A 14,471-nucleotide genomic window follows, 5' to 3' on the forward strand; every position below is an offset into this window, starting at 1 on the left:
TTTTAGCAGAGGGACAGCGTCTCAGGAGACACGACAACGCAAGCAGCAGGCAGAGCAGAGTGGCAGTGGCTCTGGGGTGAGGGGCCCGAGCCGTCCCCACCCTTCTCTTCCTGTGTTGGCTTCTGATGGCTTTTGGGAGGCCTAGGGATGGGAGACGGGCAGGGAGACTCCTCATGGCGTATCTTCTAGTTAAATTTTGAACTTCTGTACCATGTGCAAGCACTACCTGGTTAAAAACAAACACAATTTAAAAAGAATAAAAGCGAAGGACTAAACCGACTATCTCTAAAGTACCAACCTTCGCTCCAACAGGCTGATTCCATAGGTTAAATCTGGACATGCTCTATTCTCTGTAATTCATTAAACCACGTATCAGTGGAGAAAGATGGAAGCGTCATGCCAGGCCGTGGTCGGCGACTGTCAGAGGCAGCTTGGCGGGAGGGGAGGGCGTGGACTGTGGGGTCAGACAGGCCTGGCTTTGAACGTTGCTTCTGCCAGTTACTGTCCGCAGGACCTTGCGCAGTTACCTACCCTCTGAGACCTTGGCCTTGGCTTTCGTGAGTCGGGGGAACAACGCCAAGGCTGCTGGCAGGTTAGAAAGGATGGATGTAAAGCAAGCAGCACGTAGCAGGCGTCCAACACGTGCTATCACAGTTCCAGAAAAGTGAGGTCAGAACTAAATCCAAATGTGAATGTGTAGCTGATTCTGTGACGGGCCTGTCACAGGCTCCCACCTCCCTCTGCCCCACTGCCAGGACGCTGACCTCACGGTTATCGGGTGCACTGCCCGTCTTCCCAGCAGGCTGTAGGCGAGCCGGGGGCAGGGCCTGCCTTGCCCACTGTCCCATTCCCAGCCCACGGCCCGGACTGAAGCAGGTGCCACCTTATTCAGGGACCTCTCTTGGTGGCCACCTGGGTTGGCAAACCGGATTCATCTGGCATGTTGATGCCATGTAGTGGCTGCTTGGAGCTGTCCCTCGGGGTTCGGCCAGCAGCGGGAGCACGGGCACAGTGCAGAGTGTGGCATCCCTGTGCCTATTTGTGACCCTGGGCTACACACTTCGTTTTACTGAAACGTGGCTTTTCCAGATTTGGTGGCGGTTCCTCCTCCTTATCCACGGGGACTCTATTCTTTGGGGATGGATAAAAACACGCTAAAGCACTGCTGACTTCTGTGGAGGAGAACAACGTTCTCACAACCCGAGTGAAGTGAGTGAAGTTGCAATTCTGAAGCCACAAACGTGTGCAGGACAAAGGAAGCGGCACTGACAACGCACCTCCCATGTGCGCACCACTGCGCTGTGGGCCTCACCGAGCGCCCGTCCGCCCAGGTGCCGAGCGGGTGTTATCAGCCCCACTCAGCAGGCGAAGGAAGTGAGATGGAGAGAGGGTAGCTAAAACGCCACAGCTGGTGATGACGCAGCAGGGACTCGCACCCCAGGCCTGTCCACTCTAAAGCAGTGGCTTTCACCCTGCACAGAACCACCTGGGAGCTCGAAGCAGTACCAGTGCCAGGGCCACCCCGTGGCTCTGATGCCCCTGTTCTGGGGTGGGGCCCGCACGGGTGTGCATTTAATCCTCACGCACTGCCCCGCCCCCGTGGCCGGGGCTCACATGCTGCTCCGAGCGCTGTGCTCTGTGGCCGCCCACAGGGAGCTGAGCAGGAGGCACAAGCCTCGGATCCCACATCCTGACCCTCCATGTCAGGGCTGGAAGCCCCGGGGAGGTCCCCAGTCCACACCAGTCACAGGTGGGCGGCCTCGCAGCTGTCCCACCAGAGTGGCCACAGTGGGGATGTGACTGCCAAACTCGCTGAGCCTTGGCTTCCCCACGGGCAGAGGGAGGCCGACCACTGGCCTCCCTCCGACGTGTCCTGAGGAGTGCTGTGGGGAAGGTTAGTCAGTGGGTGAGGCTCCGCTACAAAGAACACCAGCTCAGAGATACCAAAACTACCCACAGCTTTAATGTGACCCAAAGCTACACAGAGCACACCAAACGCTGTTTCTGGGAGGGGAGCTGCAGTCTGTGACGCACAAGGCCGGGGGCTCTAGAAGTTCTCCAACAGGCCCAGGATGCGCTTCTGCTCATTCTCCCGGAACTCTGGGCTCCGGCCATCCCCGATGTTCTCTGCATACTCTAGGGGGACAAAGAGAGGGTTAGGCATGGATCCCAGGCATGCGCTCCACCCTGGCTGGGTCACTTCATACCTCTCCTCGAACCCCAGCTCCCACCATGCTGCTCCAATGCCCCACGGTGGCAGTTGTGGCCAGACCCCTTGGCCTTCGAGGCCCTCGGTGGAAGGGCCCACCTTACCTTTCCATGCTCACACTCTTTTCCCAGCCACACCCTCTGCTCAACTCCCTCATTTATTCACTCGCTCAGCCCATATGCAGGGGATGCTGCTAAGGTTTGAATAATTCATGCTGAGCTGTCATCCCCAGCACTGAAAGGTGGGGCCTTAGGAGGTGATGGCTCTGCCCTGTGGGTGGTCTCAGAGCCCCATGACAGGGCTCCGGGGAACCAGCCAGGCCTTTGGCCCTTCCTCCTTCCGCACTGAGGACGCGGCAAGATGTCCCTCACTAGACGCCCATGCTGGCGCCCCGATCTTGAACTTCCCAGCCTCCAGAACTGTGAGAAAGTAAACTTTCATCTTTATAAATTACCCAGTCTCGGGTATTTTGTGGCGGCAGCACGAATGGACGAAGGTGCAGACGGGGCAGGCAGTGCTCTGGGCAGGCGGTGCTGAGTGTGGGTCCCGATCAGCAGCATCAGCACCACGTGGAACTTAACCAGAAATGCAAAACCTCGGGCCCACCCTAGACCCTCTTACTAGGAAGGCCCAGCGATCTGGGTTTTACCAAGCTCCCCAGGTGATGCTGACGCACACCCCAGTGTGAGAGCCGCTCACTATTTGGGGATGCTGAACACAGGCAACAGCAACGGGAATAAAGTCATGACCAAAATGGATGAAAACCTCTGCTTGTGTGGACCCTACTTCCTCGTGAGGGTCACGAACCAGAAAGTAAATAACGGATACAGGGAGGCTGTCAGAGGGCCTCACGGACAGGCGCATCTGTTTAAAGACCTGAAGGGAGCGAGTGTGCCAACGCCTGGGAGCGGAGTGAGCAGGAGGCCAGCGCAGGCCTCTGGGGAGGGAGCTTACTGGGTCCATGTGAGGGTCAGCAAGAAGGTCCTGGGGCCGTGCCCAGGCTGGGTGGGCCTGTGGGAGGCGCTGAGCAGAGCAGTGACATGACTTGACTTTTACCAGGTCACTCTGCCTGTTGTGGGAGACACCCTGAGGGGCGAGGGCAGAGGCAAAGAGATGGGACTTGACGGTGGCCTGGACTAGGCGGGTGACGGGGAGATGAGAAGTCCTCGGATTCCTGATGCATTCTGAGGGTGGGTTCAACAGGACTTGCCGACAGACTGGAAATGGGGTATGAGACAAAGAGATACGGATGCTGAGATCACCAAGACATACGACAGGAGTGGCAGAGAAGGTGACAGTGAGCCCAGGACTCCTCCAAGGACTGAGGGGACCAGGTGCTGGTACCAACGAGGGACCGTGGGTGGGTCAGTCCACTGATGGGAGCTTCCAACAGCTGGGTGTTTCAGGGAGGAGGGAGGAGGGAGAATGGCCAAGGGGTGCCCCTGAGGAGCAGGAAGACCCCTCCCCATCTCCCGGCAGGAGGGGTGGGAGAAAATGGCCACCCGAGAGGGCTCACCCCGGGGAGGGCGAGGTTTTGGGGTTAGAGCAGGAAGATAAGGGAAATATTCACGAGGATCAGGCTCCTGCAGAGGACGCTGATGACAGAAGATTGTCAGGGGACAAAACCGAAGAGTATTAGGGCAGGTAATCACATGTTCCAGTCTACCCTGTTGTTCCAGCACAATAATCAGTAAGACTCCACTTCATTCTCAAGTTTCCTGGTTCCCCCAAATAATGGGGTCCCCCTGCTTTTAAGAGACGGGGAGGGGTGAGCTGGAAGCCCTGGACTTCCTGTAGTGACTCCGGCGAGCAGGCAGAAAGAACCCGGTGGAGGGAGCGCAGATGGGGTGATCCAACTCGTCATCGCCCTCCGACTGCCCCCTGCCCACACCCTCAGAGAGGAGATGGCGCAACATGGTGGGCTATGTCTGAATCCTGTTTCTGACTCACAATCCTAAGTGACCCTGAGTGGTCTCCTCTTCTGAAAATGAGTGAAAGTACCTGGCAAATACCAAGTTCAGGAAACACCAGGTCCCTCCCTGAGCCTCCTCTGCTCTGCCAGCAATGCCACTCGGAGAAACCCCACACATCCTTCAAGGCCCATCTCCAGAGATGCCACCTTTGTGACAGCCCACCTGGCCACCTCTCCCTCCTGCTCCCGTCCTCAGGCCACTCTGTATCCACCACACACAGGCCGGCCTCTGGCCCCCCTCCACTTGTCCCCTCTCCCCCTAGACTGGGAGCCACATGAAGGCAGGGGCTTTAGCTGCGCCTGGCTGAGAGCAAGCAGCAGGGTGGCGAGCGAGCTCTCAGGGCCGTTTGCCTGATAGTCCCCTGGGCCCTCACTGGGGCCTGGCATGAGAAAGAAAACAGAGAACTCTCTGGTAAGAGGCTTTGCATAATAAAACACCTGCTGATCCAAGTCAAAGACTGGGGAGACAGAAGAAAGGTTAGGCCTTTCACCTCCTACCCGCCCCCCTCCTCCCCCCTACAACCATGCTCGGGGAAATAATTTTGTTCCTGCCACTTCCTTATTTTTTCTTCCTTCCTCTTTATTACTTTGGACATGTGCTGGAAAATGGGATCTGGGATTTAGACATGTGCCAGCTGTGTGTCTCCCCCCGGAAATCATCCTCTTCTCTTAGGCTCATCCATCACGTCCAACAGCAAATGGCTGTGCCGCCCCCTACCAATGCCCCACAGAGAGGGGGCGGGGGCGCAGGAGGACAGGAACTGAGCCACAGGAGGCCGTGCTGGGGTTGCTGGTGAGTGGTATCTCTTACTCACATGTGAGTGATATAGTTGTGCCCCAGGAGAGAGAAATGACCATCAAGGCATTTACTATCCCCAGGGCCTGGTCTGGAAGCAAGAGGCTTAATGGATTGAGCTAACACTTTGCTCTCCTAATGTCTTATCAGACCCAGGAGGGAGGGAAGTGGAGAAACAGTCTGATGCTTTGGGGCGGTGATTTTCCAACAGCACAGCCAGCTTCCCTGGAGGGACCCAGTCTCTTTCCAGGGATGCACAAAGCGGAGTCTGGATCAGTCCCCCTGCCGAATCACCTCTGCTAAGGCCTTAGGAACAGCGTACATCCCTACTGTGCACAGAGCACCCACCCCGTGGGAGAGTCTCCCCGTCACTCTAACTGTGGTCAGGAGCAAAGCCAGATGACTCATCCTCTGGAAAGCGGGTGTCCGACGTGCACGCAGTGCATGGATTAGTGTAATCGGGGGAGGGACTGTCTTACACACAGTGGGAGGGGAACTAGCATGTAGTGAGCAGGGCTTCTGTGCCAGGCATCATACATGGTTTCCCACCTAATCCTAGCAGCAACCTTAGGAGGTAGGAACACGATCCCTGTTTAGAGATGAGGAAACTGAGGCCCTTAGAGAACGGAAGCAACTTGCCCAAGTCTAGGATGGTAGAGGAGCAGAACTTAAACCGTAGAACATGTGAATAGTGAAAACAGGCACCTAAAAAGCCATCAGGGGTGGGCTGGTCCCCGAGGCAGCATCCTCTTACCTAAGCAATATGCTACCCTACCTGTCCCCCATCATTTGGGGGAAAAACTCCTGTTCTGTGAGCCTTCCAAAGCAGCCTAGCTCAGGCAGGGAGTCTGACTACAAAGTCCTCGTAAACAATGAGACTCCAGAGGGAACGTCTTATGGTAAAGGGGCCTCAGAGGCCAGGATAGATGTGGGGTGGGCTGGCGGGGGTCAAACTATCTTAGGCCAAGTCACCAAATATCAGAGCTGGTGGAGTTCTCAGAAACCTACTGCAGCCTTTAGGGGGCAGGAGACTGACCAGGGTCCCACAGTGAGCCAGCCATGGAGCTGGCCCAGACCTGGCCTAGAGCTTGTCCAGTGCCCTGGCAGCCACTGCCCCGGGAGCCTGCACCAGCTGGGCACCTTGCCCCCATCCTCACCACTCACCCTTACTCACTCTTTGTTTCTAGAGGAGAGCCCTGTTTGGAGCAAATCGTGGTGGTGCCAGCTACCTCTGGTTATTATAGCTGCTGCAGCAGTTTATAAATATTGAACAGATTCCTCCCAGAGGTCTTGGGAAAGAGTTCTCTTTGCTGTGTGTGTGTGTGTGTGTGTGTGTGTGTGTGTGTGTGTGTGTGTGTGTGTGTGTGTGTGTGTGTGTAAGAGAGGAAAAGAGAATGCAGGAAAAAGAGAGATGCTAGAGGAAGGGAGAACTGTGGGGTGGGGGACAGAGATGAGGAGAGAGGGTGAGAGCGGAAGACGATGAGCCGGGTAGAGGGTGAGAGAGACAGCACACACATCGACTCCCTTCGCCACTTCCCCAGCATTTTCAAATGCTCTCATAATAAAGGCTTTGATGGAGCTCAGAAACAGGCAGCAGTGCTGAACGCATAAATATTAAAGCAAACTTTAGACAGCAGGTTTACTATTCAGACACGGAATACAAGCTGTTCTGTTTATGTTAAGAGGGAGAGGAGGGGGCACCGAGGCTGGTGGATGGGGAAAAACTGTCTTCCAGGGCAGAGACCTGGACCAGCGCTCAGCAGCCTCGTTCGGATCCCTAGACCTTAAGCCTTAATGCTCACCCTTTAAAAAATGCAGGAGGAAGAGGGAGGGGAGAGAAGAAGAATGCCAATATCTTCACACTGAAAACCCTTGAAGACATATAAATAACCACAAAATAGAAACTGGGAAAGGAAAATCCTTTAGGTCTCACAGAGATTCCTTAACAACAACAATGAACTTGGAAGGTTTAAAGGTTACACTTCTCTAGGAGAGAACATTTTGCTGGGCCGAGAGATACAATTTCATCAGAGATGTCAGTCAAATGAAACCCACTTAAAGGAGAAGGAACCTGACCCTTTGCATATGATGCTAACAGGGTCACACTCCCGTAGTTCTGTGCATGGATACTGTGGCTGGTTGGAAAAGCACCCGCTGACACCCACCCACCTCCACAAGGCCCCGAGGAGTCCAGCCTGGGTGCTGGTCCACGGCTATCCTGCTTGTCTGAGTCCAGGCTGCTGCCAGTTACAGCAGAAAGGATTAGGTTAGGGAAGGAAGGAAGTTAGTTAGTTCCATTTACTGGGCACAGTAAATGGTCACAGGTACCCGACTGTATTTCAATCCCGAACCTTCCTGAGAGGGGCAATATTCATTTTAATTAGTTTTTTTTTTTTTTTTTTTACAGAGGAGGAAACCCAGACTCAAATATTCTTTACTAACTTGTCCAGAGTTACACAGATATCCAGAATTTATGCTGGTCTATGCATCTCTGTTCTACTTATTACTGGGCTAGCTTGGACACGAATTAGAACAATAAAGATAGCTAACATTTATCAAGCCAACATGTAAGCGCCTTATATACAGGACCTCATCTAACTCTCACAGCAACCTTTTAGGTAGGTTCTCCCCATCTTATGATGACAGAACTGCAGCTTACAGACGGGAAGCAGAGCCTAACGTCAGACAGCTAGAAAAAGGCAGAGCTCGGACGTGAACCCAGACAGCCTCACGGCAGGCTCTACAATCTCCACACAGCCGGTTCTCCCCCTTCCTCCCTCATGTAACACTACACTACCCAAGGCAGCCCTTCCTGAGAGCCCTCTTGGGAGAACTGGCTGGAAGTTTGGGGGGCAGCAGTCCTAAGGCAAATCTTACATACTTGCTGAAAACATCCTGATGTGTCCCTAAGATGCCTCTGCGCCCCGTCGAGGCAGCTAGCTATAGGGCTAACACACAGATAGGCCTCCGTCTGGGAGCCTTTCCTGCCTCCAAATACCACCGTGGCCATAGTAGCCATGACCCGGTACAAGTCTCTTTCTCTCTCTCTCTCTCTCTCTCACACACACACACACACAGAGAGAGAAAACTACCATCAAAGGTAAATCCTATCAGCTTCTGCAGCTTTAAAACCACACAAACTGCATTACCAAGAGCCCCAAATCACTCTGGAAATACATGTTTATGAGCTTCTAAGAGGAGATTTTAAGCCATAAAGAACACAAGCAAATCAAAGGGCCATGGGCCAATTTCTAAAAGCATTTTGAAGTTTTTGGCTCCTTCTTTTCGCCCACCAGTGAAGGAGTTTGAGTCTAATCATCTAAGTGCTCCTCTACAAAAAGCCACTGTCGTGCAGCCACCATGGCTGTTCTCAGGCACCCGCGCGGTCTTCTGACAACTTCTGCCAAGAGACTAAAACATTTACCAGATGGGCCAGAGGCTTCCGCTGAAACCCTTGGCACAAACACTCACATTCAGAAGTATTCCCAGGTCACAGCTCCTATGCCACGTCCAGGGAGATGACCGCTCAATTACGCACGTTCGTATCTGCCTACAGAAATCTTCCACCTGCTCCCAGAAGCCACCTCCCCACTTGGAGTCATCAGAGTCACGGAGACAGAAAGTAGAATGGTGGCTGCCAGGGGCTGTGGGGTCTGGGGAGTTAGTGTTTAACGGGTCCAGAGTTTTCAGTTTTGCAAGATGAAAAACAGTCCTGTGGATAGATGGTGGTGATGGTTGTAATGGTCAAAATGATAAAAAGAAAAAGACACCTCTTCTGTGCAGCCTCCCTGGATCTTTGAGCTCCTTTTTTTAAATCTCCAGCAGAATGAACTGTGCCCTCTCCGTCCCATGGCTTCTCTGTGTCCCAGCACTGACTGCATCCGCTTTGTGCTACTGCTCAGTCATCACGCCTGTGAGGGGGAGTATGCCCCCTGGGGACAGCACCTCCTAAGCCTCTCAATTATCTTAGGAGCCCACCTAAAGCAGCCTGTGATGCCAAGTGGGTGCTCTATAAATGTGGATTCCCTGGATTTTCTTTCTGAAAAGCCTATAGGAGTGTATGAGCTGATCAGCGCAGTTACTGCTTTCTATTCTGCAAGATGGAGATGCCACGGTGTTTAGTTCTTTCTGAGTTTGAATCCAGTTTCCATTACTAGTGACTCACGTAACATTACTTAACCTCAGTGAGTCTTAGTTTTCTCATCGGCAAAATGGAGATTATCCTGCTTTCTAGGGTTGCTGGGGGACCAGAGATAACGCACACTAAAGCCTGGCACAGAGGAAGTGCTCAGTGAGCGCCCGCTCTACCTGCTGGGGTCCTGGGTTTCTGGAACAGCACTGATGCCTGGAGCACCAGCTGCCTCAGCATGCACCCCTGGTCAGCAGCAACTGACCCCTTGTCTGGCCAGGCACCAGAAAGATAAGAGGCAGGAGGACCATCGCTGTCCCTGCAGAGCACATGGGCTCATCTGCCCTCCTCTTTGTGGGCATCTCCGTCCTCAGCCCCAGAGCTGCTGCCAGTTCAGGGAAGGCTGGACTCGGGGAGCGCCGAGTAAGCAGTCTGCAGAAAGAGGGACTTTAATGAGCCATCAATTATTCCCAGCTCTCTTGGCACCTCCAATACAAAAGGAGGGAGAAAATTGTGAGAAAGGGGACCAAAAAATAACGGGAAAAGTCCCCTGCTGGGCTTGCCTCATCAGCGTTTTCCTGAGACCTCAAGGGATACATCAGCTGTCATCCTGCCAGCAAAACTTAGGAAATATGTAGGCCATAAAATCAAAGAAAAAAGCTTGCATCTAATTAGTATGTTAAAGAAAAAAAGGAAGCAACCCAAACTGAAAAACAAAATTAAAATCAAAGAGGACAGACTGATGAGCTGGTTTTCTTTATGAGGCTTTGTTTTTTCTGGCTTTTTGATGAAAGGGGAGGGGGGAGGAGAGAGTAGAAAGGGGGAGGGGGAGGGGGAGGGGAGGGGGGAGGAGAGCATGAAAGGAGAACCAGCTGGGCTTGTAAGAGGTGGGCCTGAGCAGAGCCCAGCCTCCCACCCCCACTACATAGCCTTTCAACCTCAACACTGTCCTCCAACCAAGGATGGCTCCTGAGGGTCCCGCTGCGCTGTGTTCAGGGGCTGCTCCCAGAGGCAGGCCACACTGCACAGGCTCCAGACCCCAGTGACACTGCGGACGACACCGCAGACGGCCTTTCCCTGGCAGTGGATGTGAGTCAGGGTGGGAACGTGCTAGCAGGAGGGGACTGAGAACCCTTATTATAACCTTCCATCTGGAGAGAACTTTTTTTTTTAATGGTCAGCATTGTGTTGAGAGCCTCTTCAACCTGAGCAATGGCGTCCAATTGCCAGGCTCTAAATATCACCTCCACACTAATGGCTTCAAATTTCCCAAACTAGCATCTCTCCTGAGCTTTAACGAGAATGTCTACTATTTGCTGGCCAAAAAAGGGATGCAGTCACTATCTGTACCCCAAACTCACTGTGTCCCTAACAGGACTCAAAAGCCTTGCCCAGCAATGCCCCCAGCCCCAAACACTCCAGCCTCCCCGGCAGGGCTGGAGTCCTTACCCAGGCCACTGAATCCCGTCCTGCCTCTGGGCCTCTGCTCCCTCTGCCTAGGACATGCCTTTTCCTCAAACACCCTTCCTCTGGGACACAATTCCCAGTCCTGGGGAGGAGCAGCCACTCCCTCCACTGCCTCCCTCACTGCCTCCTTGCCACTGCCTTAGCACACTGTTCCCAGCTCTAAGGCAGCACTTAGCATGTTATAATTAGTTCCCGGTGTTTCTCCCCACTGCCTGCGAACGCCTGGAGGACAGGGCTCTCGCCTACTCTTCTTCGCATGTCCAGCACTGGATACAGAGCATGGCACCGAGCGATGTCAGCTGAGTAGTTACTGGAGCGTGCATTTCATTTAGCTTGAATAATGCCAATCATTTAGACATCTATGTCCTCAGAAGACTACAACCTCCATGAGGGCAGGTTTGCAGACTCCTTTGCAGCACAGTACTTACACTGTGTCTAAACAGCCCCGCGAGAGTCTAAGTAAATGTCTGCCAAATAAATTCATACAAGAGTAGGGTTTAATTCAACCACGTTTAAAATTTTTTTTGTGTTCCCATTATGTGCTCAGCATTGCTCTAGGTGCTGAGACACAGTGAACAAGGCAGACAATGTCCCTGTGTCACAGAGCTTATATTTTAATGTATGAGACAGACAAAACAGGTAAGCAAACACATAAATAAAAACAACTACAGATTGTGATAAGGGCTCAGAAGGAAACAAACAGGGTGCAATGACGGAAAATAACAGATGCAGAGAAGTGGACGGATTCTAGATTGTTTCTGGAGGCAGAACTGGTGGGATTTACTCATGGACTGGCCGAGAAGGGCGATGGAGAGAGGCCTGAAGGCTGGACTTTGGCTGGAAGGATGGGTACTAGAGTCTGGACAGGGGGCTTGGGGTGGGCAAAGCAACAGAAAGCAACAGAGAAGAGGAGCAGAGTGGCGGGAGTGAAGACGGCGTCTGTGCAGGCTGTTCACCTGCCCACTTGCCCAGACACACTCGATCAACACACATGTACTCTGCGCCCAGTGTGCGCTTGGCACTGGGACAGGCCCCGCAGGAATACACCAGGCTCCGAGGGAGACAGGCCGGGGCTCACAACAACGGGAAATCCTGAATAACCAGAGTACACATGTTAGGGTTTGAGAAAGAAAAGCATCCACCTACTACGTGTCACGCGCAATAAAAACACTTTTTCTTTCTTGGAAGATCACTGTTTTGATTACAGGGACGGAGGTGCGGGAAGAGGCCTAAATGTAAGACAGTAGAGCTGAGAGTAATAAAAAGTTCTAATTGAACATGTGGGTGTTAAAAGTAAATGCCACTTAAAGGCTGGAGTTGCAAATCACCACAGCTACACCGTAGGGAGGAGGCAGAATGACGCTCTGAGCAGGAACTCACGAGACTCTGACACTGAGAACGAGAAGGGAGCACCCAGGGTGCCACCAGGGAAGGCAAGGCGCTGGGCTAGGTTCCTCGGTGGGCTCCCCTTTCCTCTCTTCTCTCCTGGAGGAGAAAACAACAGATTCCAAAGCCTCATCTTCTCCATCTACAAAATGGGCACAAAGGATTTACTATTCCCCTGCCTGGGAGGGCTGTGCTGAACATGCCATCGCCAGCCCCTGTGCCTTCACTCACACTGCTCCTTCTTTCTGGAATGTTCTTGTCCTAGCCTCTCAGACCAGCTCAATGCCACTTCTCTCACAAGGCTTCCCACAGCATTTTAGCCATACCTCACCTAAAATAATGACAATGACAATTGTCATAATATTTTATAATACTCACACTAACATTTACTGAGAACTTATTAAGGGTCAGACATTTCCCACGTATCATCTCATTTAATCCTCCTGCCCGTTCCATGAGCTCACAGAGCAACTGGTATCCTGCCTGAGATAACACAGTGAATAGTAGAGCCAGGACTCAGATCCAAGAGCCTGACCCCAGGGCCCACACTCTTAACCTCTCTTCACTTTATTATGTGTGTTATTCATCTTCATGATTTGTCTCCCACCTATAATGGGAGCTATAAGCAACTTAAAGGCAAACCCTTTGAGAGCAAATCTAGCCCAATCCTCCATCTTAGAAAGGGGCAGAGTAAGGGCCAGGGAGGAACATGATTCATCTGCAGCTACCCAGTCCATCTTGACCCTCATTGAACTCTCATGTCATCAGTACTCTAGAGTCCGATACGGGCCTCTGCCCGCCATGCCTGTTAGTCTGTGCTCCCCACTTAGTCCCCCCCAAGTGGCCCAAGGGTGGGGCTACACCCCAGAGTTCAGTACAGGGGCCCTGCCTTGTGACCGAGGGCTTGCCAGAGCCACTCCAGCTGGGTCAGGTCCAGCCAAAGATCCAACAGCATTTGGGGGACTCATGGGGTGGGTAAGGGAAGGAGGGAAACTCACACTGACTGAGCTCTCCTGTGTGCCAGGTACCAGACCGGACACTGTGTCACGCAAGACCTCCCCTAACCTCTGCAAAACTTCTCCTAGGTAAATACACAACTGTGGCCACGCGGGAGGCAGAGCTAGACCTGGAGAGTACACATGCTCTTTCTACTACACCACACTGCCTCAAATTCACTGCTCAGTTCCAGTTACAGGAGTCCCCCCATCTGTGGAGGCCAAGTTCTTAAACCGCCAGTAGGTGCCTGAAACCGCACATAGTACCAGACCCTATGTATTCTATGTTTTTTCCTATACATACATGCCTATGATAAAGTTTAATTTATAAAGTAGGCACAGTAAGAGAGTAACAACAATAACTAAGAATAAAATGATTATATTAATATATAGTAATAAAAGTTATGTGAATGTGGTCTCTGTCTCTCAAAATATCTTACTGTACTATACTCACCTATTTTTGGACAGTTGAGCACAGGTAACTGCAACTTTGGAAAGTAAAGTCATGAATAAGGGGGGAATACTGTATTTCTTGTCATTTCCTTATTTTTTCCCCCAAGAAAGCAATTTCCTTCCACTATATCACTATATGCAGTTTGGAATTGAATTTGGTTTTGTTTTTTTAAAATTTTTAAACAAATACTTCCAAGTCCTAGTGGTTCTTGTTTGTTATGTATTTAAGTTCTGGAATTGGAGGGTGGGAGGCAGAGAAAAACTAGGTTAGTTTTTAGTATGTGACAAAGATGGCCTGGACACGCGGTGAACTGGACAACACACTTAAGCTTTTACGCAGAAAATGCTGTGCCCCAAATGCCAGGGACACTGACGGAGACGCAGAAAGAAAGCTTCCCCTACTTCCCCTACTTCCCCCCGGCCTCAGGCGCAGTAGCATCCAACTCACCCTTGATGATGTGCCGCACAATTTTGATGGAGCTTCCTCGCATGTTTAGGATCTGGTGAACCCTCTGGCGAATCTAATAATGAGAGGAAAGGAAGCGAAAAGAAAGAAAAAGGGACATTTGTCCTGGGAGATACCAGAATGCACCATCTTGAAATTATTTACCTTACCCTCCTCCCTGAAAAAGAAGGCCACATGGAGTAAAGGAATTCAAAGACAGCACAATCCACGTCTGTCCTTGAGAGTCTCTACCTAAGCAGGTGGCAAGGAAGGATGGACAGATCCACCCAAGGGAAGACCCTCCTACCTGGGGGACGTTGGCATTACAGATCTCAGCCATGATGTAACAGATGTGCTGGAGAACAAAGAGCCCAGCGTCCAGGCGCCGCAGGTAGAACTCATCGTCAATGTCATTGTCTATGATCTCTCCCCGCCGGACCATGTCCTAGAAATGAATGAACATTTGGGAATAAAAGCTGGACAGTGAGTGGGAGAAAAGAATGGGCTTCTAGTCTGGCCATAATACCCAAAAGAAAAGCAACTACAACAGCAACAACAAAACCCCATCTATTCTTGATTTGTCTACTTCTCCCATTTTCTAACGTCTCAAGTTTCTTAC

General features: G+C 52.0%; 1 protein-coding gene across 1 annotated transcript in view; it reads right to left on the reverse strand.

The window, feature by feature from the left end:
* Window positions 1-1,941: 1,941 nt before the first annotated feature.
* CTNNBL1 (catenin beta like 1) overlaps window positions 1,942-14,471 on the reverse strand; it is a 163,593-nt gene continuing 151,063 nt past the window's right edge. Inside the window, exons 14-16 of the mRNA XM_045528609.1 lie at window positions 14,160-14,297; window positions 13,856-13,928; window positions 1,942-2,136 (exon numbers count right to left, since the gene is read on the reverse strand). Coding sequence (XP_045384565.1) covers window positions 2,048-2,136; window positions 13,856-13,928; window positions 14,160-14,297 — 300 coding nt within the window. The 3' untranslated portion in view covers window positions 1,942-2,047. The remainder of the gene's footprint in view (window positions 2,137-13,855; window positions 13,929-14,159; window positions 14,298-14,471) is intronic.

This window comes from Lemur catta, chromosome 17 (assembly GCF_020740605.2).
Source record: "Lemur catta isolate mLemCat1 chromosome 17, mLemCat1.pri, whole genome shotgun sequence".
NCBI classification, from domain to species: Eukaryota; Metazoa; Chordata; class Mammalia; order Primates; family Lemuridae; genus Lemur; species Lemur catta.